This window comes from Eptatretus burgeri, chromosome 12 (genome assembly GCF_056783735.1).
Source record: "Eptatretus burgeri isolate ZD-2024b chromosome 12, Ebu_testis_v1, whole genome shotgun sequence".
Taxonomy (NCBI): domain Eukaryota; kingdom Metazoa; phylum Chordata; class Myxini; order Myxiniformes; family Myxinidae; genus Eptatretus; species Eptatretus burgeri.
The window spans coordinates 84,974,602-85,002,273 of NC_140972.1; the positions used below are offsets into that span (position 1 = coordinate 84,974,602).

Genomic DNA, 27,672 nt, shown 5'->3' on the forward strand with positions numbered 1-27,672 from the left:
GTAAACAAGCATTGTCATGATCTTTGAGGCAATTTTGTTTACAGTTAATTTTATTGTCATTCCATAGCTGATTTAGAACCCAAACTCTTGGTATTATAATGTTCTGTGGTTGCTTGGTGAGGTTTTTAGCCACTAGTTGGATGTGGAGCTGATAAAGAATCACTTTTCAATTGTTACCGTACTGTTGACAGGTAAAGAATGCTGCGGCGAATGTCCTCAGGGAGACCTGGCTCATTTACAAGCACACAAAGCTTGTGAGGAAGATCGACCATGCACGCGTGCGCAAACACCAGCGCAAGTTCCTACAGGCCATCCATCAGTAAGTTATGTGAAACTGGGGCAGGTAGCAATACCTTTGTTCGCCATTGATCTGTACCATTGGAGTGTTTATTTTTGTTATTGTTGTTATTATTATTATTATTATTATTATTATTATTAAAAAAACAAGCATTTCCAAACCTTGTACATCAATAAGGAAGGTTCAAAATGTTTTCGGAGTTAGAGATAATATCCCAAAAAATGGCAGTAAAACAAAAAATATATATATATTAATGATATATACGACTACATGAAAAAAATGATATTTCCATCCATTGGATTATTGTATCTCATTTGTACAATCTTTTTTGAAACCTCCTTTATATTAAATGCAGGAGAACATTAGTAGATAATGGACAAACATATTTGGTATTCGGGATTGAACTTGGGATCCAACCAACATCGTTTGCTTTGAGTTCAGGTGGGAACACGAAACGGGCGAGGCCAAAAAAGGTGTTTATTTTACAGAATCGATACAAGTCAAGTTACCCATGAACTAACTTTAATTGTTTCAAGGTGCACAATGAGGATGAAGCAGAATAACGTCAAAACAAAGAGGTGTCTTCAGGTCATAAATCCATCTGCAAGCCTGGACAGCTGGTACAACAATGCAGGACAATTAAGCAAACACAACTGTATTTAAATACAGCACAGGAAGCACTATTTTCGAACACTGGATAAATCAGGAAGGACAGAAGAGCTGGAATGCTGTTTTGAGCTTTCATGATTATTTCTTTTTTTTCTTTCTTTCTTTTGCTTTTTGTCTATGCAGCTGTTTTTTTCCTTTGTTGATGTCACAATAGTATATAACATTCTGTGTTACCAAGCAACTTAGCTCACATGCATGCCTGAATCAGTGGTTACTAATGTGAGAAATGCTGTGAATAGTGGAGGTGAAGATGGGGTGGGGGCAGGGGTGGTTAGAGTGGAGGGTTGATTATTACCTTCGCAAACTTCGTTTGACTAAGGTATTGTATTGGCCCCTGTGTATTTATTTATTGGTAAACATGTGTGCGGACAACATTGCGCAAAAACTGCTGGACCGATTTGCATGAAATTTTCAGAGATGATGTGCTTTTGGACGTCAGTTACTCAAGGACGTCAGGCGAAGCTTTTGGGAGCGATCGGATCAAAGGTCAAGGTCAAGGTCACAAAAAGGTCACAATCGTTTTTTTGTGATTAAAGTGTCAATTTTGTTCCGATTTACATCAAATTTAGTCCAAAATGTTCAGTATTCAAATCCCAATCCACTGATATAGTGTATGGTATAGTGTTTGCAACCCTAGTTAGTCTGTGGAAGTCAAAGGTCAAGGGGGTCACCAAAATGGAGTTTTTGATTGGGAAGCGTTGTGGACAACATTACACAAAAACCACTTCGCAGATTGTCATGAAATTTTGTGGATGTGTTTGGCATCACGAGCGGACAAATCGATTAGATTTTGGGAGCGATCGGATCAAAGGTCAAGGTCAAGGTCACAAAAAGGTCAAAATCGTTTTTTCGCGATTAAATTGTCAATTTTGTTTTGATTTACAGCAAATTAACTCCAAAATGTTCAAAATTAAATTCCCCATTCTGTAATATGACACATGGTATAGTACTTTTGTCACCCAAGGCAGCGGTTGGGGGTCAAAGGTCAAGGGGGTCACACAAATTCACATTTATATCGGAAAGCGTTGTGGACAACTTAACGCAAAAAAACAAAACGCAGAGAGGCTTTAATTGTTTTGGATTTGTTTGGCATCATGAAAGGACAAATCCATTAGATTTTGGGAGCGATCGGATCAAAGGTCAAGGTCACAAAAAGGTCAACATCGTTTTTTCATGATGAAAACGGTTAATATGTTTCCCATTTACATCAAATTAACTCCAAATTGTTCAGTGTTCAATTCCCCATCTTCTGAAATGACACAAGGTATAGTACTATTGTCACCCTAGGTAGCGGTTGTGGGTCAAAGGTCATGGGGTCACAAAATGCATATTAGTATTGAGATGCGTTGTGGACAACTTAATACAAAGGTAACTAGTGGCTGCGGCGAAGGTATGCGCTCTACGAGTGCCCGTTCTAGTTTGTTTATGGAAAGTTAAACGGAATAGGCAGTTCCCAAGTATGAAATAATCAACACTTCAAATCATGCAAATGTTTGACGCTTTTTGATTTTGTCCGTTATCAATATTATGTTGCAACAAAAGCATAAGAAACTCTAAAAAAAAAAAAAATTTGATTGACAAATAAGTACAAAGCACAAAATTTCTCTGAAATATTAACCAGCATTTATTGTTTTATATTTGCATCATGAAAGAATGTATTCAGCATGATGCAATTGAAAAAAAAAATTCAAGGTTTTGATCCACTTCTTTGAACAATCCACATTTGACCAGGATTCATGAATGAATTCTGCATGTTAGTTGCATCATTGCTGAAGAGTGGCCATGCAGCTGATGCAGTGTACTTGTAGATTAGGGCAGGAATTTGGCCAGGGTACCAGAACATAATGGCCTACTGTTTTCTTTAACGTACACAACCAAAGGCATATGGGACAGTTGGCTCAACAATCTCCTCCAAAGGATTACACACTCATCGATGCAATGCCACCTGCAAAGTATACCAGGAAAGGAGTTTGAAAGTTTTTTTTGTATATAAAATTGAGGTTCATGCAGGAGATAGAACATAGAACAGATCAGGATGTAATGGAAAAAAAGGAACAGTAGAAAAGGTGGGGTAGGGGTGGGGAGGGAAACACACCAACATCGTGATTGAGGGACAAAATAGAGGGAGACTTAGAGCAATAAGGGATGTGTGGAGTAATGAGGGCAAGGGGAGGACAACATGGATGCAGAAGCAAACTGTCAATTTGGAAAGAGATAATTAAAACCAGACTGGCCAGGAGTACACGATGTCTGACAATTCTGTCATCCCCAATCCACTGACTTGTGGCATGGGGTAAATTTTGTTGATTAATTTGTCAATTATTGATTGATCAACCACACTCAGCCCTCAAGTGAGAGTACTTGAAGACAAGATACTGCCAAGTATATGTATCCTATCTGATGGGATATCTATGGGAGACTAACTTGGCAAAGTAATTGTACTTCAGACAAAGCCAAAATCTCAGCTTTTCTACTTACTAACCATAACCTCAGTTCTTCCTCACAAGCTTTGTGTGCTTGTAAACTAACCATTTTTAGGTTACCAGAACCAAAAATGTGGGTATGATGAAGAGCTTGAAAGTAAACTAGAGCAGGATAACATTTGGCTTCTCCACAAGACAAGACATGGCTTCAATACAATGTGTTGAGAGAATGGGTGAACCACATTCAGAAAATACATCAATCACACGTATATCACATACGGTGTCCTCTTTTGCTGTGATGAAGGGCTAATGCCTGAAACGTCAGCTTCTTGCTTCCTACGGTGGTCAGCGTACCTCGATTAACATCCTTTTCATTGCATCCATTTTTCGACATGTATATGAAATTGTCTGATCTGCAGGTCCCCCAAAGAATCAGGAGTGTCCCGATATCCTGTGAACATAGGTCACATCGTGCTCACCATGAGAACTGATTAGATACAGTTTTCGTCATCCTCACGCCATTCGATAAACATCAAATGGAAGCTTACTCCTCCATCCTCGAACCCCCAGCTATGATCGCGATGCACCCTAAATGGTTGATTTACTCTTTGACCTCCGCAGATCTGACACTTTTCACAACAGAACTAAAAACTTTTTTTTTAAAGAAGTAATTGCAAGCAATCCCAGTTTGAACAGCTGTGATTGCTTGCAATTCCTTTTTTGTATTATTTTGTTTCCTGTGATTTTGAATTACAGTATTAGGACAGTACTTGGTGTTCTAGTAATTCTCAGGACACCATGTAATTTACAGTTCATCTTTCTAAGGACTACAATTTGGAATGCTGTCGGTGTGCACGGGCTGACGGGATAAACCATGGATTTTATCAGAAAATGTTGATAAGAGTATTTTACCACCATATGAAAAGAGTATATTTACGAGACTTGGGGGCTTCATACTTACACCGTCCTTTTGGACTCTGCGGAGTCATAGCAAAGACTTAAAGAATTGTGCGTGCTGCATTTTTTTTTGTATGCACAATCGAGGCTCATGGAAGAACTGGTGCATTGAACGGACCAGGGCGTAACAGGACAAAAGGAATAGTAGAGAGAGGGTGGAAACACCAACAGCAGAGTTGAAGGATAACAGCAGAGTTCAGGTCAAGATAGAGGGATATTTGGACAATGTGTGTGGGGAGGAATGCAGGGCAGGAAATGACAAGATGGATACAGAAGTAAGCTCACAGGAGGGAGAAACTGGAAGTTTGTAAAAAGAAGGGATTGGGGTAGGGTTAGTGAGGGTAGAAAAGATCATGGTTTTGGATTGGGGATGATTTGAGATGGTGGTGAACAGCCGTCTTGAAAACCTGTGATAAAATGAGATTGAAGAGAATGAGGAAGTTGGTTCCACAGGTGGGGGAAAAAGAGGAACAAAATGAGTGGAGGTGAACAATGATCCTAGATTTGGATGGTTTCACCAGAAGGGGGTTGATGGTGAACTGTGTGTGCCCAGCAGATACCTGGGGTGGGGGGTGGGGGAGTGGGGAAGGGACAAAGCACAGAAAGAGCAGAGGGTGCAAGACCAGAAAGGAGATCTTATACGAACCTCAACAGCGTATACAAATTTTTTTTTTAAAAAGAGGCGGTAGAAGACAGACACCACTGACTTGTCTGCGATGGCAAAGTGATAGACCCATGGACTCAGCCTCAGCACAGGAGATTCCAATGATCTTGAAAGCTTCGGTTTCCATGGCGTCAAGCTGAACAAGGTGTGAGGTAGGGTAGCCAGACCAGAGGAGAGAGCAGTACTCCATCAAGCTGTGGACAAAGACCTTTTAGGTGGATAGTAGTTAAGGTGTGCCAAGGAAGGACTTTGTACGATGGAGGATGCCCAGATGGCGACTGGCTTTGGAGGCCGACTGTGAAATATTCCTTGCCCAAGAAAGATCATGACTGATGGTGAGACCGATGAGTTCGAGTGCCTGAACTTCCTCGAGAGGATTATTGAGGAACTAGATCGGAGGGTTTGCCAGACTGTCCTTTCCGAGAGATATAGTGAGAGTGTGAGATTTGTCAGGATTGAAAGACATGTTCCAAGTGTTTAACCAGCTTGTGATTTTGTCAAGGTCTGTCTAAAGGATGAGGAATGTCATGGCAGAGGGTGGAGTCATCAGCTAATACATGAAGGAGATTTTCCAGAGTGCTTTCTCACTTTACGCTCAGCGTTTTGAGGATAGATCATCGATCATCCCCATTTGTTGGAATTCCATGGGGTGAGCAGGGAGGGGAGGGGGGGGTGGGGTTTGTCTTTTTGTATCCCGCTGATCAAGTCAATGGAGGCATCATGTTTTCGGGTTGTCTGTCCGTATGTACGTTCCTCCGTATGTCTGCCCATGTTCATTTTCTCTGTTTTCTTTGCAACCGCTTATCCGATTGACACAAAATTTTCACCATAGGTGCGAGTACTCATGTAAAACGTTTGTCATGGGTCACATGGTGTGACAGCCATGTTGGAAAAAAGGAAAAACTTTGGATCTCTGTATCTCCAAAACTGCTCCATGGAAAAAATTGAAACCTGGCACATGTGAAGTACTCCCCATTGTAAACAAGTGGGTTTTTTTTAATGATGTCATAGGTGGCTTCATTATGACATCATAATTGCATACGTTGAATGCTTTATCTGATCAGTATGAAAATCTTTGAGGGTCATCTCGAGCTAAATTGTGTGGGTGAAAACATTGATGATGTCATCGGATATGTGGTTCGGCAGACATTCTTTTTTAAACATAAAAACCTTCAAAAATCTTCTTCTCTGAAATGGCTGAACAGAATGCGGTGAAACTTTACACGTATAATCGCCTATTCATGAGGAACAAAAACGTTGTCCACCGATGAGATCACAGGTTACATGGTTTGGCAGCTATAATTTTTTGAAGAACAAACGATTTAAAAAATCATCTTCTCCAGAACGACTTGACAGATCGAGGGGAAACTTCACCAACATGTTCCCCAAGTCTTGGGGATACCAGGGTGTTCATGAATAATTAATGTCACATGGTCGGGCAGTCATATTTGGTTGAATGAAAATCTTTAAAAAAAATTATTTCTCTTCAACCGCTTCATCAATCGACGTGAACCCTCAAAACTATGATCCAGTCGACATGTTGAATGTATGTTTTAACTTTCAACCTGATCAGATGCATGGTATCGCATCCAGAATTATTTAATATTTTGGATCTGGGTTCAGGGATTTAAATCAAACTTGGGACAAGTATTACAATGATGTAATAATGTTGGCAGAGGCATATCTGGTGACGTCGAAGAGTGCTCTTCTGGTTTTATCGAAAATGATGTACTGTGTTGTCTGCTGACTGTTTGCACATGTGTGCATGTTTGTATGATAACACTTCCATGTGCCTTCGGCCCTGTTATAAAAAAAAGTGGGAAAGATACTCTCATCAACTTCAGTGGATAAAATTCCTTTCTAAAAACTGGTTTTTTTTGCATGTATTTACCAAATATTCTCCAATAATCCCTTGCAAAACTTGGAAATATTTCCTATATTCCAAAATGCTGTTCGTTTGGCATTCCTGCATATACTGGTGTCTGGCAACTTTAACCCATGACCGATTTGGGTGGGTGGCTTGTAAGAGTAAAGTCGCTAACCTTGATAATCTGAACAACCATTTCCTTGAATGCTGAATGAAATGCTATTGATTACAGTTTCACTGGAGGGGACTATAGGTTTGCTTTCTGTCTGTCCATCGGTCCGTTCATCCATCCCACTAGTGGTTTTTCAGACTTTCTTTTCCCCAAACTCTAACGTATTCAACTGAAACTTGGTATCCCGCTTTATTATAAGTGACAGAAATTTTTTGAGTTTCAGGGTGTTTCCTCAATTTTTCACAGAGTTATGCCCTTTTTGGACTTTGAAAATATCACATCGGTAGGGACATGTATTGCAAAGTGATTCTTGCTCTTGTTTAGCTGGTTTTCAATGGAGAAACCCAGATTATAAAGAGAGCATTTGAGCCCTGTAGATAAGAATGACCAATGCATGTGAAACAAATGCCTAATTAAGGGGTTCTTCTTGTGCCTATCGAATAGAACAAGTTACTATTGATGGGATCGCTTTACTTGGACTTGGGGGGTGGGGACAATAAATGAAGGCAATGGGGACTCTTATTGACAATACACCTTATGAATTTTCTAAAGCACGATTGGACAGACATAGACACTCAGAACAGGTTGTTTGGAAGACAGTTGTTTTGCAGTTTTCAAGATTTAACTGTTGCTGGAATGAAATTATGTATCTATCTAATATATGTATATATATATATATATATATATATATATATATATATATATATATATATATATATATATATATATATATATATGTATATATATATATATATATATATATATATATATATATATATATATATATATATATATATATATATATATATATAGGGTGTCCCTAAAAAAATGACATCATTTCATATTCTAATAACATAGCTAATTCTCGCTCAAATAATCTCAAATTTTTACAAAATGTGTAAAAACTAACAAAGTTGAATGTTTCATTCTTATCTCAATGAGAATCTACCAGGAAGATGGATTGGGCATGCCAGTGATAATGACAATGTGCTGTTGAAATGGCCACCACGTTCACCTGACTTGGACACCTTGTGATTTTTTTCTATGGGGCTATGTGAAAGGACTGGTCTATACCCCCCTCTTCCTACAAGCTGAGAGGAACTGAAGCAGAGAATCACTGAGGCACTGGAGAATGTTACGCAAGACATGGTACAGCATGTTTGGCAGGAGCTGGACCACCGACTTGACGTGTGTCGTGTCACAGGCGGTGCGCATATTGAACATTTGTGAAGTTTTGAGAAAACGGTTATAAAATCGACATCCCTCTGAATCTCTTGTTCGAATTTTGAGAAATAAATATTTTATTGTTCAACATGAAGCCTATTTACTTTCGTTTGCCTGGGACATGTAGTTACTTAGATATTCAAGTTTCAAATGATGTCATTTTTTTAGGGACACCCTGTGTATGTATATATATGTATGTATATATATATATATATATATATATATATATATATATATATATATATATATATATTATATGTATATATATATATATATTATATATGTATATATATATATATGTATGTATATATTTTATATGTATGTACATAATATATATATATATATATATATATATATATATATATATATATATATATATATATATATATATATATATATATATATATATATATATATATATATATATATATATATATATATATATATATATATATATATATATATATATATATATATATATATATATATATATATATATATATATATATATATATATATATATATATATATATATATATAAACATGCATATATATATATATATATATATATGTATATAGACGATTTGTTATGTATATAGACGATATATATATATATGTATATAGACGTCTACCCACACGGAGGGTAGACCGGGCGATCGCACCTCGCCGCAGGTCGACTTCGGACACGGGCCACTTAAGCGACCCGTTCCGTACTATTGGGATAACCGAGCGGTGTTATTCGTCGACCTCGAGGGTTCGGTTAATTATCGGGCGTCTTAACCCACGACCAACCCTTTACGTGAAGCAAGATGAGGATTCAATGAAAGAAATGACGAAGCGAAGCGGGAAAACAGATCAATAATAAGCACATTTATTTCGCGGCACACGGGAAGCACACATATACAATTCCACCAAAAGCACATAGAAAAGAAGAAGACAAAAAGGAAATGCGACAATGCAGATCTAATACCGACTACGCGAGCACACGGCAACACTTATACAATTTTACTTCACAGACGGCACCGACAACACATATTCCCAAAGCAAAAGAAAAGAGAACCACCCTCCAGGATGAGGGGGTAGGCGGGCCTGGGGCCGAGACTGTGTCGGGCCTACCCGTCTGATGATGAGACGCGGAGCGGCGGTGGTGCCTCAACTCCGCGGGCCTCGCGGACAGTGTCTGGTAGGGGGTGGGAAGGGGGCCCCCTTTTGTCGCACTATCTCAGCGCGGGGGGAAACAGGAGGGGGTTGCTGATGCTCGGGGAAAGGAGGATTTCACAAACTCTTGGGTCCCGCGACGAGCGTCTCCACCACCCTCGGTCGCGCCGCCGGCCTTTCTCTCCGCAGTTCCCCGAATCCGACGCGAGCACCCCCTCGTTCACCTTCGCCGCCTCTCCACAGCTCCGTCCTCTTCACTCCGACTCCGCGAACTCCCAACTGCACTGAACTCTTCCTCTGCTTCCAACTCAACTCTTCTTCCTGCGAACTCAACTCAACTTGTCTGACGAACGCAGTCGTTTTTATAAGCCCCGTGGCTTCGCTCTCTCATCTTTGACCCTCTGCCTCCGACCTTTCACCTCGCTCCCCATTGGCCCGAGGAAAAGTGGGCGTGAATGCTTTTTGATCCATGAATTTGCATATAGCGACCGCCCTCCAACGCCCTGGAGGCGGGGCCAAATCACCCCTCGCTCACCGATTGGACGGAACAAAAGTGGGCGTGAGTCGTTTTTGATCCGTTTTTCTTCGGAAAGTCCGCGATGCTTTTGAACACGCTGCATGGTGCGCGCCTTACACGAGTCCAGCATCGGTGCCCACGAGTGGCGCGAGATGACGGAGATGCGATGGTGGTGAGTTGTGACGGTAAAGGTCGTGGCGGTTGTGGTGAAGCGGCGTTGTGGTTGGTGGTTGTTGTTGTGATGGCTGTTGAGACGTGGTTGGTGGTGGTAATAATGGCGGTTGGTCCAAAATAAAGATAGTAAAAGAAAAACGGCTATCCTGAAGAGTCGCAGCACGCATGAATGACATTTATTCCCTCTAGACAACGGGTTTGGGCCTAACTACACATATACTTACCGAGATATCTCACCTAAGGGACCTGAATGGTGGTTTGCGAATTTGGTCAACCACAACAATATATATATATATATATATATATATATATATATATATATATATATATATATATATATATATATATATATATATATATATATATGTGTGTGTAGGGTGAATATACTGGTTCTGGCTCACTTTTCCCCATGTAAATGAATGGGGGATTTTCAGCGATTCATATTTTTTTTCCCTAAAAATAAACCCCCTTTTTATCCCAAGGTATATTTATTTGTCTCCCCTTTTAACCTGGGGACACTTTTTTTTTTCAAATAATCCATGCAATAAGATAAAGATTTGTTCAAGTACTAAAGTGGTAATGTGATTTGTTAAAGGTGATTCGAAAGAAATATCTGAAACGTCTAAGCCTCGGGACACTCTTTATCAAATAACGGATGCATATTGTTTAGCTTGCTCATTGAACCTATAAAGATTTGTTCATTCTCAAATTCCTTCAATAGTTTAATTTTCTTTGCACAATAATCCCCATCTAAAATATTGAAAAACAAAACATTTGAATCTTTATATTTTTTAAGATACCCCTTTTGTGCCATTACGAAATGATAAACTTCTCTTAATGCTCTTGTTTGACCACCTCCTGAGCCACATATCATTTTGAGATTATAGTAAATTGTTTATTCATTGTTCAATTGATAACCATCAAAGTTTTCAGTCCATTCAAGGATATTCATTTTTTTCTTTACATCCTCTAACTTACTACTTTTTAAATTGATTCGCTTATTTGTTTTATTTAGCTTTGTTTTAGTTATTTTTTCAATGAGACTTATTTGATATTTTTCACATTCATTATGTTTTCCATTTATATACCAAGACTGAGATTTTCTCCACTCTTTAGTTTGATTAATACTTGGCTTGACCATTTATATATTGTAAAAAAACGCGGCGGTAGCCCTTAAAAAACCCTAACCCATCTTCCCATCGTTAAAACACAATCTATTCTATTCACTCTATCATACAATATCCATATGGAACACAATCTATTCCATTATCTAAAATAAATCTCTTATCATCAAAGGCTCCTAATGCCTTTTTATTTACTTCTTCACTATATATGTTATGTTTATAACTTCTTATTGTATTTAGTTTCCTATATTCTTCTTTCTTATTCATCAAACAATTATAATAATTTCTAAAAGTTATTGATTTCTTTATTACATATTTCTTTATTCCCTTTAACCTCTTATCAATCTGATCACCATACTTATAAGCATATGCCTTTGCTCTCAATCCAATAAACTCACTCATTACTTTTCCACCCAACTCATCCTTAAACTTACCAATAACCTTTTCATTCTTTTTGGAAAATAACTCACTCTTCTTGCTGAAATTACTTGTATCATATACTCCAATATTTTTCTTCATATCTTTCTAAACATCATCAGTTTTTATATTGAGGATAAAACTATCAGTGTCCATATACAACAATGAAACATTTTCACCATACTCTTTCTTTAAGTCATTATACAAATAATCATACATCAATATCTTTGATAAATCAAGAACTGCTGTTCAAATATAAATTGGTTTATCCATTACAATACTTTCCTTTTTCATATGAATTGCAGAAAAGTTCTCTGAAAAAACCTCTTCTCTCTCAAAACTTGGTTTATTTATCAATCTCGAAGCTTCTTTCCAAGATGTTGCGAATCTAATGTTTTGCCTGTTTCTAACATTTTCCATAGTCTTTCCAAATACAGCATTATTCATTAATTTATAAAAGTCCCCTTCAAATTTTACTTTTGTATTTGCTCTCATATCTGTATTGAATTGAATATATTTTTTCACCCAAGGACATTGTTTAAATTTTAAAACTCTATGAATTTTAGCTACTCTCAATCCTTCTCTCAAAAACTGTTTCAAGCTTCTCTGATGCAAAACATATCCCTCTTTATCATAGAATGTTGTTAGTAACTTTTCTGTTGATTTGCCTTTAATATTAAAACTTTTATCATAATCACTGAACCATTCTTTCTTTGGGGTTTCTTTCTCACATGCAAAAGGAAGGTCTTTATGCTTATTATGAAGATCACTCGGGTACCTCAAATCAACTTCAAAATAATAACCTTCTTCGTCATTCAATTCCTCTTGAGAAGAAACAACAATATTCATCAAAGCCTTTTCATAATCCTTTTCTTCCACCCACTCTAATTTACCATAAGGCAGAGATTGAGACATTGCCCATCCATACAAATTATTAGCATCAAAATACATCAAATAATTACTATCTTTTTCACTATCATAATTTGGAAGATATTTATTATTTGCTTTAGCATATCTTTTTGAACATACTTGTGATATTCCACCTCTCTTGGACTTCTCAATCATCAAAAGCATATCAACATCACTGATTAAATCTATATCTTGTTTTGTCATTTTCAACATTGCACTCCAAGCTAAACCAGGAGCTGTGAAATAGTGGGCAGGATCTAATCCATAACAATTTTTATTATGACAGAGTGATCTAAAAGCTTCAAACACATCAGCTAACAATAAAACATCTGTTTTAAGATATAAATCATGATATTCTCCAAGGTTCTTTATCTAAAATATTTTCCATATTTCTTGTGCGTGTTTATATTCCTTATCACTTATCTCTTCTTCATAAAGGTTATTATAGAAACTTTCTTTTGAAGGAAGTTGTGTTTCTTTAAATCTCATAAATGAATCCATATAATCATAAGGATAAATTCCCTTACTTGTAAGAATTTTCTCTTTACTTTGAATTTCATTCCTTGTTTGAATTTCCTCTCTCGTAAGAATTCCTTCTTTAATCAGAATTTCATCTTTAATCTGAATTTCCTCTTTAGTTAGAATTTCATTCATTGTTCGAATTTTCTTTATAATTAGAATTTCATCTTCAGTTAGAATTTCTTCATTAATTTCCTCATTAATTCGAATTTCCTCTTTACTTTGAATTCTCTCTTTAATCTGAATTTCCTCTTTAGTGAGAATTTCCTCTTTTGGAAAGAATGAATTAAGATTTGGAAAAGAGTCCGTGGAGCTTAGATTTGATGCGAGTGGTGTTCCCATAAACTTGTAAGAATCTAGAAACCTAATACGAGTTAAAGGTTTTGTGAATATCATTTTTGTAAATGAAATATACTTTTGACTTGTGTTTGTTATGGCAGAAATATTCCCTGGTGTTTTTGAAAGTTCATTTATAAATAGATGTGTATCATAGTTGGCGCTGTTGTGAAGAAAGACTGGAATAAAATAAGGTAATTTATAATTAAGATTACAACAGGAATGAGCGGGACCTCTATATTTACCAGTAAGATGACAATGATCCCTAACTTTAGACTCCTTAATTTCCCCCTCACAAATATGACAGATATTGTTCTTTCTAAATTCTAATTTTTCTTCTTTGGTTAATTTCATCGGTTCATTTGTTTCTTTTATTTCATTAATTTAGTGAGTCTTATACAATCCTTTTCTAATCGTTTTGCAAACTCTTGTGAAGCTTTTTTTCCACGATAATGTTCAAGTTTGTTTTACTTTTCTCCAACAGATGATTTGATATAATAACAGAAACCACAAGGAATATGTTTTTGATATTTATTTGTATGATTCTTTTGGATTAGGAGAAGCAGTATTTATCTTTTTAAGGATACACTCAAAATCAGCGTATATCACAAATGGGTGCATGATAGATTTATTATAATCTTCAAAAGAAATCTTTTCACCAGGTTTAGGCATTGTAATTACAGCTGATTTATGATTACTACAATATTTTGAATGTTGTTCTAATCGTTCTTTTGTATGAAATGAATTAAGACATCGCTTACAAGGATATATTTTATTTGCTGTTCTGAATACCTGAGAAGAGATTAATCTTGATAAATTATTGATGTATGTGTAATGTGAATTATTTCCAACACTAAAATATAAAAGATCAATGTGTGTTTCTTCATTTTCGCCCACACAAGCCCCGCCCACATAAACCCCACCCACACAAGCCCCACCCCCCTCATCCCCCCTGTGTGCCCCCACCTTTGACCCACCACCTCCCTCATCCCACCCCCACCCTTACCCACACACACACATGGGGAGGGGAGGGGTGGGATGAGGGGGTGATGGGTCATTGGGGGAGCGCACCTACCCCCCCCCCCACTCCCTCCCTCCCTCTCCTTCATGTCTTGATCCTTTTTTTGAAATTCAAAATCAAGTAATTGTAAACAAAATAAATATAATTAATCAAAATTGAAAATATTAAATATTCATTTGCGAGAATGTATAATCTTTCCCAGAAATCTTCTTCAGATGTCTTGTGATTTCGAAACTCAGACACCATATTCTGTTTTGAAACAAAAAGTGGATAATAATTGGGTTTTATAAAGATAATTACATGGTAATATGAGTAAGCCTGGTGTTGGTTCTAAGTTCAATCCTCGTTGACCACTGAATTAACACACCAGGAGGCCGACTCAGCCTGTCATCCTTCCAAGGCCAATAAAATGAATTCCAGTGTACTGGTAAAACCGCGTCCAAACTAATGATGCAACCAACATAAGACGACATTCCAAAGAGAGAGTGATATTAATAAAAGAATAAATAAACAAATAACTAAATAATAATTCAGAAACATTTACCTCCAGAAAATCATGTGTTGTACCAGATTGCTTCAACAGCTTATGTTGTGTGATCGAGCTGAAAAAAAAAAAATAATGAGTCAAGGGTATAGATGGAGAGACAGACAGAGAGAGGTAGGTAGAAAGACAGACAGAGAGAGATACAAAGAGACAGACAGGGAGAGATAGAGAAAGACAAACAGACAGGGAAAGCGACACACACACACACACACACACACACACACACACACACACACACACACACACACACACACACACACACACACACACACACACACACACACACACACGCGCACACACACGCACACACACACACATACACACATACATATATTCACACACACACACACACACACACACACACACACACACACACACGCACAAACACGCACACACACACATACACACATACATATATTCACACACACACACACACACACACACACACATACACACACACACACACACACACACACACACACACGTGTCTCACCATTGGTTTAATTCATTCGAGATCAGAGGCCGTGATAAGACTTTGTACCAGTCATTATAAATGTTTTTCAATCCTCTTCTAAAATCATTGACCTCTTCAATAAGAGCATTCATTTGATGCACCTCATCGTGATATGTAAACTCCACTTCTTCCAAGGACCTGCCAGGAAAAAATATATTTTTTCGCATTATCACGATTTAATTTATAATCAATTTCTTCATCGTTCAAAGAGGAAACCATACACAAACTTACCAACTTTGTAGTGAGCTGTTATCTTCATCGGAAGAGAGTGAGTCCATGTCTCAGTTTTTTTTTACCATTGGTACAAGATGGCAAAAAGATCAGAGGCCGTGATAAGACGTCGTGTCAGTCATTAAAAATGTTTTTCAATTCTCTTCTAAGATGATTGACCTCTTCAATAAGAGCATTAATTTAATGCACCTCGTCGTGATATGTAAACTGCTCTTCTTCCAAGGACCTGCCAAGAAAAAAAAAAATATATCAGAATTATCACGATTTCATTTATAATCAATTGCTTCATCGTTCAAAGAGGAACTTATACACAAGCTTACCAACTTTGTGTTGAGCTGTTTTGTTCGCGGAAGAAAGATCGCTCATGTCTCAGTTGTAAAAATGAAAATCCCGTCTGGCAGAAACTTTGTCTGGCGAATCACTTATAAGGCAACGATGAGGAGATTGCTTAATCATTGGGTGTGGCCACAGGAAATGACGCTTCGGGCGAGACAGCTTGGAAAATAACTGGGCGATATATTCTCAAATTGTATGAATCATTTTTAAAACATACTTAAAATGCCCTAAAATGATTTTGATTAAACTTATGTTTAAAAGCCTGTTCGTGTTCTGAGATAAAATAGAAACACGAGGCCTTGTCTCAGAGAATAGTTCCTATTTTTTCACAGCATGACTGTCCAAAAACACTTCCTCATTCACACAGCACGAGCGTGTCAAAAAAAACACTTCCTCATTTTCATGGCACGAACTGAAAACATTTGAAACAAAAAAATTTTTATGGCATGGTTTATGCACAAAAATGATTTGCAACTCAGGAGGTGGTCAGATGAGATCATTAAGAGAAGTTTATCATTTCGTAATGGCACAAAAGGGGTATCTTAAAAAATATAAAGATTCAAATGTTATGTTTTTCAATATTTTAGATGGGGATTATTGTGCAAAGAAAATTAAACTATTGAAGGAATTTGAGAATGAACAAATGTTTATAGGGTCAATGAGTGAGCTAAACAATATGCATCGGTTATTTGATAAAGAGTGTCCCGAGGCTTAGACGTTTCAGATATTTCTTTCGAATCACCTTTAACAAATCTTTATCTTATTGCATGGGTTATTTGAAAAAAATAAGTGTCCCCAGGTTAAAAGGGGAGACAAATAAATATACCTTGGGATAAAAAGGGGGTTTATTTTTAGGGAAAAAAAAAATGAATCGCTGAAAATCCCCCATTCATTTACATGGGGAAAAGTGAGCCAGAACCAGTATATTCACCCGACATATATATATATATATATATATATATATATATATATATACATATATATATATATATATATATATATATATATATATATATATATATTATGTATGTATGTGTATATATACATATATATATATATATATATATATATATATATATATATATGTATGTATGTATGTATATATATTTTTTTTTGTCGAAACTTCACGCTGTCGAAACCGAGGAATTTCGGATCATTGATATCTCCCGCGGTAAGGCTGAGTCTTTGGGCCTCTCACGTTCTCTCACCGCAGGCAGGTCGGTGATCTTTCTGTCTTTTACTGTCTCCTCTCTGGTCTTCCCCCCTTCTCTCTCTGCTATACCCCCCCCCCCCCATACTTCCGCAGGGCGCTCAAGGTCCGCCAGCAACCCTCTTCTGGTAAAACTACCAAATTCAAGAATCACTGCTCACCATCACTCTTTCATCCTCTTTTTTCCCCCACCTTTGGAATAAACTCCCACACTCTCTTCAATCCCATTCTTCCCTCCAGATCTTTCAAGCAGCTGTTCACCACCACCACCTCTTGTCTTCCTCCATCCAAAACCATGATCTTTTCTACCTCCGTTAATCCACCCCATATCTACCTCCTTCAAATTCCCTGCATTTCTTCCCAAAAGTTCCCAGTCGTATCAGGTCTTGAAAGTTCCTGTGGTGTCCATCTTGTATACCCCGTGTCCCCTGCCCCATCCCTCTCCCTTCCACAGATCTCCTCATGTCTCTGTTCCCCACTGTTTTGTCATTCCCTCTCCCGCCCCTCTTGTCTCCTGTCCCCCTTGTTGTGTGTTGTGTGTTAGCTCTCATACGAGCCTTGACAATTTGTACAAAAAAAAATCTCATTCTACTCCCAATGGGGAATAAAGGATTGTATGACGTCATCGGTGAAGTGGTCGACCATCCATAAATATTTTAATCAAAATCCTTGTTTACCGTTGAGATTCAGTGCGTATGTCCAGGCCGTAACATTTTATCAATTGAGCTTTTGTCAGTAAATCTTTAACAAACCTTTGTTTTTTTTAACCATTTCAGCTTTTTTCATCAAATTTTGAACAAAGCTTTATTATGAGAATATGGAGAAGACAAATTAAGAATTTGGTCATGAGGTCAAAGGTACCATTTAACATACGAAAGAAGAACAAATCCGAATCTAAAGGGGACGGGTTTTGCATTTTAAGATGCCTTCTAGTTTCTTTAATGCTTTAAAATCAAACTTAATGCAGTATGTAGAGTCTTCACAAAACTACTCCAAAGTGATAAAGCTAAAAAATGCAGATTAAATGTGAATAAATTAAATTAACAGAGAAAATCAGATAATTTTTCAGTTGCATAAGTATTCAACCCCTTTGTTTAATTATCCTTAAGTCACTTCAGGAGTAAATTATAATTATTTGTTTGAATGGTTATAAAATGTGTGCAATAGGGTTCACCTGTATGTAATCAGTGGTTTAACCTTTTACCAACACCTTCAATCACATTCAGCCCGCTACACAAGGGGAAGGGACTACTCTGAACTTGTACTATGGTAATAACTAAACTAAGGGACCTGTATGTTGTGTGCAATTGCCTTTTAGGGCCGGTTCCTAGAACTCCAACAATATACTGTATTTACGACGTGTCTATTTCAATTGTGTTGTGTTTATTTCTGGCTGCTGTCGATCTTCCTCGAAATCTTCTTGAAGTCCAGGAACCAAATCCCCCTTGTCCCATTGGCTCTTGATTTCCATGATCGTGGTTTTAACGATCACGACATTTACCAGGAGCCAAACCCCCACGATATTGAAGGATTTGCTGTAATTCACCTGGAATTCCTACCTTTCCACTTATCAAGGAATCAATAACTTTTTACAGCTCGAGTGCTGATGGTTTTGAAATAAACACATCACAATTGAAATAAACATGTTAAAAAAAATTTTTTTTTTCATGATGGGTAGTTGTGATAGAGCTTCAAGCACAGGATCATTGGTATCTCCTGCGGTGAGGCTGAGTCTTTGGGCCTCTTAGATCCAAGGAGAGTTGCTGGGAGAGATCTATCTCACTGGAGTACAGCTCATAGTAGTGTTACACCCAGCAAGACATCTGCTTCTAAATATGTCAGAGGGATGATTTTGTTGATGGTAGGACCAAGCGCCTTCTGGATCCCATCATACATGGCACAGAGGTTTCCTCAGTTTGAGTCAGTCTGGTTATTTTGACAAAGGTTGATCTGATACTAGTTTGTACAGTACCTTGGCCGTCTTTAGCACTGCAATCTTTGTGAGATTTCAGTTCTTGGGGTGTCTTGGCTGTTGTGCAGAGGTTGTACCTAAAGTCGGCCACATTTTTTGCATCAATAACTAGTCCGATTTCACCTGAGTATGTCTCGAACCAATCTTGATTTCTGGTTCTACCTTTACTAAAAGTGGTTGCTGCCATCTCTTAGGTGCCTGAGCTTAGAGCATTCCAAGGTTAATCAGCATTTGTTAGCATGCTTTCAACAGGTAGAGACAGCTTTGAGGGCCTCTGTGAAATGTTGGCATTTGCTATTATATTTCATGCCAGGAATGTTGATGCTTGGCAGGCATTCATATTTAAAACTGTGGAGCTTTTGAGGTTGCACCTTCACTCTACTAATCACTAAAGAGTGGTCGGTATTGCAGTCCCCACTTTGGTAGGTTGATGCAGAACTCAGTCTGGACACACAGCTTCAGTAGCTGTTTTCTGTTCCCATTGATCTCGCCTTAGCCTTGATATCTGAGGCTTGTTGACCATGAATCTCAATTTGATCCAACAGTTGCATTAAAGTCACCAAGTGCAAATGATTTCTCGTGAGATGGCACATTCTCCAGAACATCATGTAGGGAGAAATAGAAATTATCTTTGTCTTTCGCTTCGGTGTAGAAGGTTGGCATGTATGCAGTGATAGTGGTGACAAAACCTCCAGCAGATGAAAAACGGAGAGAGAAAGATAATACATTCAGGAATTGCCACTGGTGTCTCAATCTTCTGCGTGAGTCTTTTGCTGATTGCAAAGCCTACACCATGCTCACAGTGGTCTTTGACGCTCCTGCAGTGACAGTCGAATATGTATTTGGCTTCCCATATCGAGACCGTATCAGCCAGTCTTGTTTCTTGTAGAGCAGTGGCAATGTCTAGCTTATGTAGATCACAATCGATCAGTGCTGTCTTGCATACACTTTCTGTGAACTTTTGGTTATAATTCATGCCAGGGCACATGATCAGGACATTTCAGCTCCCAAGCTTGAAAAGTTAGAAATCTTCTTGCTGTATGTTGGGTACCCACTTGCCATCTGCTTTTCGAGACAGAAACCTCTTATCCACATGCACCCATGAACCATCAAAGGCAGCCCGCAGTGACCATGCTCTCTGCCAATGAAACCAGACTTCGAACCCATAAACTGCTACCTCCTGTGTTTGTACTCTTACTGGTGAGAGTGAAGGATGAATATCCTCTCCATTGTTTGCCGCATAGTCTTGGCAGGGGGTATTGAGGAACAGACTTGCCCAGCATCTGAACCCCTTTCTCGATCTTGCATTCCGAATCCAGAGGAAAACCGGATGCTTCTACATCTGGGGCCCATTTGGTTACAGGAGTTGCTTGAATGGGTTTGATGTGATCACCACCCACCGGGTAGAACCACACTCCAGTTTTCCTGTCAGGGTTAACTCCCTTGCCCTTTGACTCTCCCATGCCTCACCCACATGGCAGTGGATGATATTTGACCAATAGTTGGCCGGGGTTTGGTGTCCATGTGCCGGTGGGTATGCACTGAGTATTTCTGGGGGCCAAAGTTTATCTGAGATCCCCTGTTATTCACCCTCAAGTCATAGGGTGCCTCGTTACCGTGTGTTGCCATGAGGCAGCACAGGAGTCGTGGTGATGTGTATGCTTTGTACTGTCAGGAGAGACTTATTGCAAGAGAGACACATTTGCACTCTTTCCAAGAAATACCACGCTGTGGTAAGCTACCACTAACTGGTATTAATTAGTCATAGCAGAACACAGTGTGTGGATTTCATCATGACTCGTGACATTTTTTTGAAATCTGGATGCTTTATGATCTTAAACTGCAACTCGTGTCATCTCTGTAAGCAAATTCCAAATGTATTAGCCATCCTGTGAAAAGGCTCAACATGATGATGGCATTTAAATAAATTGAACTGAACTTTTCTATTTCCTTGAAATTCATCATAAATGACCATCGATAAGACCTCTAAATATACAAAATAGGTATTTTTTTCCTACATTGTCTGAAACTCTTGAATCACTTGCAGTCACAGGAAATCGTAGAAACTTCTGGTTTGCGTCGCTACCTTTCCCAGAGACAGCTTTTATTAGACAACGTCAGAGGTCAAGTTGACGATTTCGTAAGTACCAGTCTATGACTGCTTGTTTGTTTGTTTGTTTGTGTGTTTGTTTGTTTGTAGGCACGATAACTCGAGAACGGAAGAAGCCACCAATGTCAAATTACACCACGTGATTCAGGAGGGTGATGTCGAGTGCTGATTAGATTTTGGTCAAAACCGGTCAAAGGTCAAGGTCACAGTGAGGTCAAACATCCAAAAAATGATAACTCGATAATGGAAGAAGCTACCATTGTCAAGTTACACCACGTGATTCAGGAGGGTGGTGGCTAGCGCTGATTAGATTTTGGTCAAAATCGGTCAAAGGTCAAGGTCACAGTGAGGTCAAACATCCAAAACATTCGATTTTTGATGGTTTGGTACAGAATCATTGTAGAAACGTGGGTTTGCGTCGCTACCTTCTCTGGAGACAGCTTTTATTAGACAAGGTCAGCGGTCAAGTTGACGATTTCGTAAGTACCAGTCTATGACTGCTTGTTTGTTTGTTAGTGTGTTTGTTTGTGTGATTGTTTGTTTGTGTGTTTGTTTGTTTGTTTGTAGGCACAATAACTCGAGAACGGAAGAAGCTACCAATGTCAAATTATACCACGTGATTCAGGACGGTGATGGCTAATGCTGATTAGATTTTGGTCAAAGGTCAAGGTCACAGTGAGGTTAAATATTCGATTTTAGATGGTTTGGTACAGATAACTCGAGAACGGAAGAAGCTACCATTGTCAAATTACACCACGTGATTCAGGAGGGTGATGGCTTCGCTGATTAGATTTTGGTCAAAATCGGTCAATGGTCAAGGTCACAGTGAGGTCAAACATAATTCTGTAAATTCTTCTTCTTCTTCTTCTTCTTTCGGCTGCTCCCATTAGGGGTCGCCACAGCGGATCATCCATATGATCCGCATAGTGATTTGGCACATGTTTTACGCCGGATGCCCTTCCTGACGCAACCCTGGTCGCCTCTTATGACACAGGGATATGGTACACCTATTTTAACCAGGGTATACACCGGCCCAGAAAACTGGTACTCATTTCGCCGACCTCGGAAGGATGACAGGCTAAGTCAACCACCTGGTGTATTAATTCAGTAGCCCAACGGGGCTTGAACTCAGGACCTTTTGGATCCCAAGCCGCTGCCCTAACCACTGCGCCAACACCAGGCATAAACATAATTCTGTAAATTCATGTGGAGAAATGGAGTAATTTTGCTTCGGTCGACGTTACAAGTTCGTTTTAACTTTGATTTTAGTTTTTTCTTCAGTTTTTGCGATCATTTAGGACGCTTAACACTGGGTTGGCAAAATTCTGGTAAAAATCGGATGTTTTGGAGACGTTTTAAGATTGTATAAAAATATTTAACTCGCCGCATCACGGCTCGTCACGTGGTGCAGCGCGCTCGAGCAGACGCGTCGTTGAGTCACGTAAAGGTTTTGCGTGTGCGCACTGACAGTGTTTTTGATAAAGATGGTGTTTAAAAGTCATTTTTTATCCCAATAAAGGTTATCCTCGCATGCCTGACTCGCTAAGCCGTCGGATTATGTAAAGATTGTTGGTGGATGGCCGAATATTACGGTTTTGTGACTTTGATAAAATAATATTAAATAATTGCGTGGAGAAATGGAGATTTTTGCTTCGGTCGACGTTACGAGTTCGTTTTCACTTGGATCGCAATTCTGTTTCCACTTTTGGTAACGGTTAAGTATGCTTAACACTCGGTTGTCGAAATTCTGGTAAAAATCGGATGTTTTATGAGATTTATGTCGGGTGTCGTGTCTGAGGCTCCACTGAAGATTATGCTAATGAGGGGGATTGTAACACACGGCATTACGCACTCGTTTTAAAGTCAATTTCAATCCTGTCTTCAATTTTGGTAAATGTTAAGTATGCTCAACACTTGGTTGTCGAAATTCTGGTAAAAAAAATCGGTTATTTTATGAGAGGTTTGGTACAGAATCATCGTAGAAACTTCTGGTTTGCGTCGCTACCTTCTCCAGAGACAGCTTTTATTCGACAAGGTCAGAGGTCAAGTTGACGATTTAGTAAGTACCAATCTATGACTGCTTGTTTATTCATTATATTAATTACTTAATTTTCAAAAAGTTTCAGATTTGGATGAAACTGTGGTGGTTTGTTTGCTCTTTTGCAATTGATCGATAAATTTAATTATTTTATGATTATTATTTATTTATTTTAATTCTGCAATTAATCAATTATTGTACACCGCTCCCTTCCAATTCTGACTCCATGTGCTGCAAGGCGGCATCGCCGGGCACCGAAGGCGCCCCGGTGATGTCACGTGCTGGAGGATTGTTATTTATTTATTTGTCATGGGGGTGGTGTACTTTGACTGTACCGCTACTTGTTAAAAAAAAAATTTTCAGGGATGCTTCTGGGACCCAGAGGAGTGACTAGAGTCACCTGTCAATTCGCTCAGTGTCAGACTGAATAAGCAATACAAACATATCACGAGCAAAGCCATAGATGAAGAGCAGAAGAAGAAGATGATGATGAAGAAGAAATGGCTATATTCAGATGTGTAGTCAGTTGTCATTCTTAAGTAATATGTTCATTTGTGGTCACCCAGCTTTTACAGGCCTGATAGACTGTACAGTGTGCATTCTTTAGAGAGAAAGTTCTGCATATATGGCTACTAAGATGGTTCCGCACTTGATATGCTTCGTTATAAGAAGGTAAATTAGTATTTCCCATGAAGAGTAAAACACGATGTGGAATGGGTTCAGATGTTGGGATAGTTCTAAAATTCTGGAAGTCAGATTTGTATATAATACAGTAGATGCTTGATTTCGTGGTTAGGGTGGCTGGCTTGGGATCCGTAGGTCCTGAGTTCAAGTCCTGTTGACTGCTGAATTTGTTAGGTTGACAACACCAGGGGGTTGACTCAGCCTGTCATCCTTCTGAGGTCGGCGAAATGAGTACCAGTGTACTGGTCCCGGTGTATGCCCCGGTTAGAATAGGTGTACCATATCCCTGTGTGTCATAAGAGGCGACCAGGGTTGGCGTCAGGAAGGGCATCCGGCCATAAAACATTACCTCAAGAAAAGCTAACCCCTGCACAGCAGGGAAAAATGGTTGTAAAAACGGCTGTTTTTTAAAAAATTTTTTACAGTAGATGCTGAAATGTGAAGTATCATTGTCCTCATACTTGATGAGCAGTCTTGCTGTTTTGCTTGCCTGTTTGCATTTCCTTCGCTACTGGGTAAACACACACACACACACACACACACACACACACACACACACACATATCTATCTACATATATATGTCTTTCCATGAATACGAAGTACAATGGGAGATTGCCATTATGAGTCATCAGAAATGGTATCTTCATATTTGGGGCTGAAAAGACATCTTCGGCTTGAGTTCATGCATCTGATCATTTGAATGAGAGAGTGATTGTAACCCTAATCATGATTGGTAAGGATTGGGGAACCCCATGCATTTCATGAAGCATTAGTGCATTCCAAGGCTCATTGGATGCTGTGGGAATCAGGGAGCAATTAGAGGCAACGTTAATTAAAGCTCATGGTGATTTAGCTGCGTTAGAAAAAGGTTTTTCGAGTGCAACAGAACGCCTATAATCGAGTATATCATTTCTGGGTTCTCTCTATCATGGCTTCAGTGAAGCCCAACTCCCCCCATTACCCTTTGTTGGCCTTTACATCACGGGTTATGGAAGTAATTGTATATATTAGACAGCAGACCATATGTTTGAGGCTGAGAGAGGGCACTATTTTGTTTCAAACGAAAAATTTCATCTCGGGGAGACTTGACTGACCACTGAACTACTTCCCCAAAATGGGACATTCTTTGTATGAATCTGGATTGTAAGTGCACTACTTTAATACTTATACCCCACCATAGAAATAACATGGCCTCAAATTCCTCCTTGAATGAATTAAAATGGATGAACATACATTTGAGTAATTTGTCCAATTTGTCAACGCCACAACTTGTACAGTTTGTATATTGCCTCAGCGCAATGACAATGGACAATCGACATGTTATTTTGGCTCAGAATAAGTACACAGGCATGAGGGCATGTGGCACCTGGTATTGGATGCAAATTTCCTGTGAGACTTGTGCGAGGATGAAAAATAAATTGAGGGGAAGCCTATTACATCCTGTGAGTTTAAAGTGATAATGGCCTTGGGGTGATTGTGGTTGACGATTTCCACTATTTCTTTTTCCCTGGGTTTCCTGGCAGTGAAGCTCAAAATTTCCTTCTCATGAGTTGGATCTAATGTTATCATTTTAAAGTAAAGGTTGACCTGTTAATGTTCCAATCTGGACTCGTGGTTCATGATGTGGAGAACCCAAGTTCAAAACACAGATGTTGTATGTGTTTGTGCATTGATGTATGCTAATATCTCTTCCCTACATGTGATGTGCACGACAAGCTCCAGATGAGCTACAGTATATATCACCATAAAAACAAATAAACAAAAATGTACATTTGCCTTTCTTTAACTATCCAGTTATCCAGTCACATCAAGTCATGGCTGACTTCTGGTGACATTCGTGATCAGATTCGCTTCAACTAGCGGATTAAAAACAGACTTTCTGTAAATTAAATAAATAAATAAAAATATGATTAAATATTTGCTTCACTTTAACTGGATTGCTCATGGTTAAAAAAAAACAAAAGACAAACTAGAACAGTACTTGTAGAGCGCATAGTCTCGCCCCACACACTCATTCTGAACAAAAATACTATTGTAAACTGAACACGCTACTATAACGGCCCACTGCTATTATGGCCCATCTACCTGTATCATCCGTGTACCCTATTATGTCACATACATTGCCATTATCACAAGCTGTATTGATTATTAGGAAATTTAAAAACCACTTTTGTGCACATTACGGCTAAAATACATCAATGAAGATGAATATGAAAAAGATTTCAAACTTTACTCCCCATGGCTAGTCGATCATACAGTATGTATGAAGTTTCACATCGATTTGAGTGGTTCTGGAGAAGAAGGTTTTTAAAATGTTTTTATTTTCAATCCAATATGACTGCCAAACCACATGACTGATGACATAAATTTAATTCTTCACGTAAATCGGGTTGTAGATCAGCTATAGGAAGTTTCAGATTTTTCAGATAAAGATTTGGATTCAACCAATTACGCCTGGAATACCACTTCACCGATTACATCATCGTTATCACCCTATGTACCCCCATGGGAAGTTGATGACATATGTGAAGTTTCACTTTTTTGGGTTAAGTGGTTCTGGATAAAATATGTTCAATTTTTTTCCCTTTAATCCAATATGGCCACCATGCTATGTGACCGATGACATCAGAGTTAGCAATATAACGTTCTCAATTGGGAGTCCCTCCTATGTTTAAAGTTTTGCATCTATCGGCCAAGCGGTTGCAGAGATCCATTTTTAAAGCAAAAATGTATAGATGCGGAGATGGACACACACACACACACACACACACACACACACACACACACACACACACACACACACACACACACACACACACACACACACACACACACACACACACACAGCAGTAGTCTAACATTTAATATTTTATAGCATTTGCTTTGCTTTAACTAGATGTCAAGATACTGATTTACTGTAAAATAAAAGAAACATTATGTTTGCCTCACCATCTAGAGCAGTGGTTCTGAACCTTGTTCGGTCAGCGTATCCCTTGGTCTGAGCATGAGGGGTACCCCCTCTCAATGGTGACTCAGTCATTTTTAGTCACAGGTCTCTACAAGAACTCTGCATGGTTGTTGTGGTGGTTCTTTGTGGGGGTCGATTTTTGAAATGTGCACCCATTGGTTGGACAGCTGCTGGACCCCACCTGCATTTGTCACTTGACCCCACCCACCATGGTGCCCAAACAAAATATTATGATGGCCATCTTGGTTTTCTGGTTGGCCTCAGACATCATGCCTGTCAGCCTCTGCTAATTATACAATGTCCGGGTTTGTTGCATCAGATTTCCATTGGCTTTGTTTCGGTCGAGTGTTACTCACGATGAGTGACCCGAAAAATCTAATCATATGCCAAATAAAAATTATTACAAGGAATTAAGGCACAGGAGGAGGTCATTCCGCCCATCCTGCCTGCTCCACACCAATACTAGATTTTAATTAATCCATCGATACCCCTTCCCTTAGTGTGCAGCCTTTTGGCTGCGACACTGGTACTCATTTCACCAACCTCAGAAGGATGACAGGCTGAATCAACCCCTTGGTGTTAATTCAGCAGCCAACAGGGCTTGGACTCAGGACC

The 27,672-nt window shown here is 38.7% G+C and overlaps 1 protein-coding gene and 1 long non-coding RNA gene across 5 annotated transcripts in view; one reads left to right on the top strand and one right to left on the bottom strand.

The window, feature by feature from the left end:
- LOC147016026 (small conductance calcium-activated potassium channel protein 2-like) overlaps positions 1–27,672 on the top strand; it is a 420,626-nt gene that overhangs the window by 274,480 nt on the left and 118,474 nt on the right. For both annotated transcript variants that reach the window (XM_085848716.1, XM_085848717.1), the window contains one exon: positions 192–319. In XM_085848716.1, the coding sequence (XP_085704842.1) occupies positions 192–319 (128 nt within the window). The remainder of the gene's footprint in view (positions 1–191; positions 320–27,672) is intronic.
- LOC147016027 (uncharacterized) lies at positions 14,530–16,753 on the bottom strand. 3 transcript variants are annotated; one of them, XR_015050147.1, is made up of 4 exons: positions 15,739–16,753; positions 15,487–15,645; positions 14,994–15,051; positions 14,530–14,698 (listed from the first exon to the last, which is right to left on the bottom strand). It is a non-coding gene; the product is annotated as an uncharacterized LOC147016027 (long non-coding RNA). The 3 variants fall into 3 exon arrangements; XR_015050146.1 differs by lacking the exon at positions 14,530–14,698 and having other exon boundaries at positions 14,771–15,051; positions 15,739–15,964; positions 16,059–16,753; XR_015050145.1 differs by lacking the exon at positions 14,530–14,698 and having other exon boundaries at positions 14,771–15,051.